Source organism: Siphateles boraxobius, unplaced genomic scaffold (genome assembly GCF_051911475.1).
Source record: "Siphateles boraxobius isolate OS27281-9 unplaced genomic scaffold, OSU_SipBor_1 192, whole genome shotgun sequence".
Taxonomy (NCBI): Eukaryota; Metazoa; Chordata; class Actinopteri; order Cypriniformes; family Leuciscidae; genus Siphateles; species Siphateles boraxobius.
Genome location: NW_027508802.1, coordinates 607,501 through 610,000, shown reverse-complemented (window position 1 = coordinate 610,000; position 2,500 = coordinate 607,501). Strand labels below are relative to the sequence as shown.

Below are 2,500 nucleotides of genomic sequence, written 5' to 3'. Positions count from 1 at the left end.
GAAAACAAACCAAATTGTGTTATTTTTCACCCAGTGTTTTTTAGAGTGATCTACGGCATTGATTAGGGCAGGTGTGTGTGTGTGTGTGTGTGTACCGAAGGGGAACTCGGGCAGGTCGATGAAGCCCTGGCAGCTGCAGTCGGGTGTGTGATACGCCAGCGGCTGCGCCATATAATGCGCTTTCAGACCGGCCTTCTCCACGGCCGCCTTCATCAGGGCCACGGTCTTCACACAGGTCATGGGGTCGAAGTGGCAGTTCACTCCCACGATATCAGCGCCTGCAACACATCACAGGACATCAGACCACAGGCGCTTTATAAAGCCATGCTGTGTTTCTGTGAGACGCACCTGCTCTGACCAGTCTGACGGCACACTCTCCCGGGGTCACTCCGTGCATGTCTCCTTCAGGTCCTATACACATAGACGCCGCTACAGGCTTTCCTGTCGCCTTCAGAGCCTGGACGGCCCATTCGGCCTCCTCCACGTGCTCGAAGTACTGCCAATCAATCAATCAATCAATCAATCAATAACCAGACTAACGGCATATCAGACAGCAACACTGTGTCGGCCCAGATCCGGCCCATATCTGGGGTCTCATTTATAACCGCACGAAACAGGCCCTGAACGAGCCGTACGCCAGCGATGAGTTATAACACACTTGACGGGAATATTTGCGTACGAACATCTGGAGATGGAGCAGTTTGATGGAGATCTGATGGAGGAAAACCACTTTAATATTCATTATTCATATTACCTAATCATAAATACTGTGCATGTTCACAATAACAGTTTAGATAAATAAAAAAATGATTTAAAATCTTTTTACACCTGATATACACATTTAGATTAATGAGACAATTTAGACAAATTTACATTTCAGAGAAATGTAAAAAAATTATATTCAAATAAATAGAAATATTAGTAGTGTATGCGCTGCTGTTGAACACACGCTGTGTGTTAATGTTTGCTGAGCGCATGATAACAGCAGAACTCGAGCTCTGAGGAAACGAGAGCGCTGGGTTGATGGGATCTGGAGTGACTCGTGTTTCTCACCTCTGCGATCAGGAAGTCCACGTTCTTCTTGATGAAGACGTCGAGCTGCTTCTTGAAGATCTTGGTGACCTCGTCTTGGCTCTTGCAGCTCAGGTACGAGGGCGTCTGCGAGACTCCGCCCGCCACCAGCGCATCGCCCTGATTGGCCACTTCTCTGGCGAGGTCACACGCCGCCTCATTAATCTGCTGGCCCTGCACACACACATCAGCACACACACATCAGAGTCGGCACAGATCCGGCCCACATCTGGGCTGTGTGGAGTCCATGTGTACCATGTGATTTTTGTGTTATTTTTTATTTTATTTACCTTTAAATGACTAGATTTGATCAATAAATAATACATAAATATTAATTGAAGCACATTCATCACATTCTTTCAACTTAAATTTAGAATAACTCATGCATAACCCTTTTGATTCTGCTCATGATATCTTACATCGGAGTCTTTGACCTCTTGTAATAATAATATCTCATGATATTTCATGACTCTAGATGGGTTATATCTCTATATGGGAGTAAATGAGCTGTTCCGCTGGGTCCTAAAGCCGGTTCGCTTCAGTGTGCGTTCAGATACACATGTACACATTATAAAATAGTGTTTTGGTGAAGTTTTAGCAATTATAGTTTGAATTTTGAGCATTTTAAGGTTTTCCTATGTGAACTGAAGCATTCCTCACATTCCAGTCATTCCTAAGGGAGTCAGAGACCCGACAGGGAAGCATTCGGTACTTTTTTAATTTCAACCCACAAAACTCCTCGAATCCATTAATGTTTGTGTGTTCGTGGTTCAAGTGTGACAGAAGTCGTGGAGTCTCGAACCCTCTGATGAACACTCAATAAAAAAAAAGTTAAAAAACGTTTCAGGTTAAAATGAGCCGAGGGCAGGTTGAGGGTTAACATAAACGTGTGTGTGTGTGTGTGTGTGTGTGTGTGTGTGTGTGTGTGTGTGTGTGTGTGTGTGTGTGTGTGGCTCACGGTGTAAGTCAGCTTGTTGCCTCTGTCTCCAGTTTGTCGTCGCTGGCGTAGAAAGTGAAGGTCTGCATGACATTAGAGCCGGCCCGCAGGAACTCCCTGTGCAGCTGTCGCACTACACACACACACACACACACCAAACACACACACACCAAACACACACAAACACACGTGAGCATCTGGAACTGATCTGTGCAGACGCAAAGTCTAAACACACTTGAATCACACAGTGATTTTAACTTTTAGCTTCATTATTTGATGCTGTATATCATGTGACTGAATGATTGCCATGTTCATGTTCATGTAGTGCTGAATGTTCCCTGTAGAGATCAGGGTGTGTCAGCACACACTCTCACACACACACACTCACCGGCCTCCGGGTGCTCAGCACATACACACACACACACACACACTCACCGGCCTCCGGGTGCTCAGCACACACACACACACACACACACACACACACACACACTC

General features: G+C 45.6%; 1 protein-coding gene across 1 annotated transcript in view; it reads right to left on the bottom strand.

The window, feature by feature from the left end:
• The window catches only part of bhmt (betaine-homocysteine methyltransferase), a 5,409-nt gene that overhangs the window by 1,293 nt on the left and 1,616 nt on the right, over nt 1-2,500 (bottom strand). Inside the window, 5 exon segments of the mRNA XM_077235463.1 lie at nt 96-278; nt 349-496; nt 1,054-1,245; nt 2,030-2,055; nt 2,058-2,141. Coding sequence (XP_077091578.1) covers nt 96-278; nt 349-496; nt 1,054-1,245; nt 2,030-2,055; nt 2,058-2,141 — 633 coding nt within the window.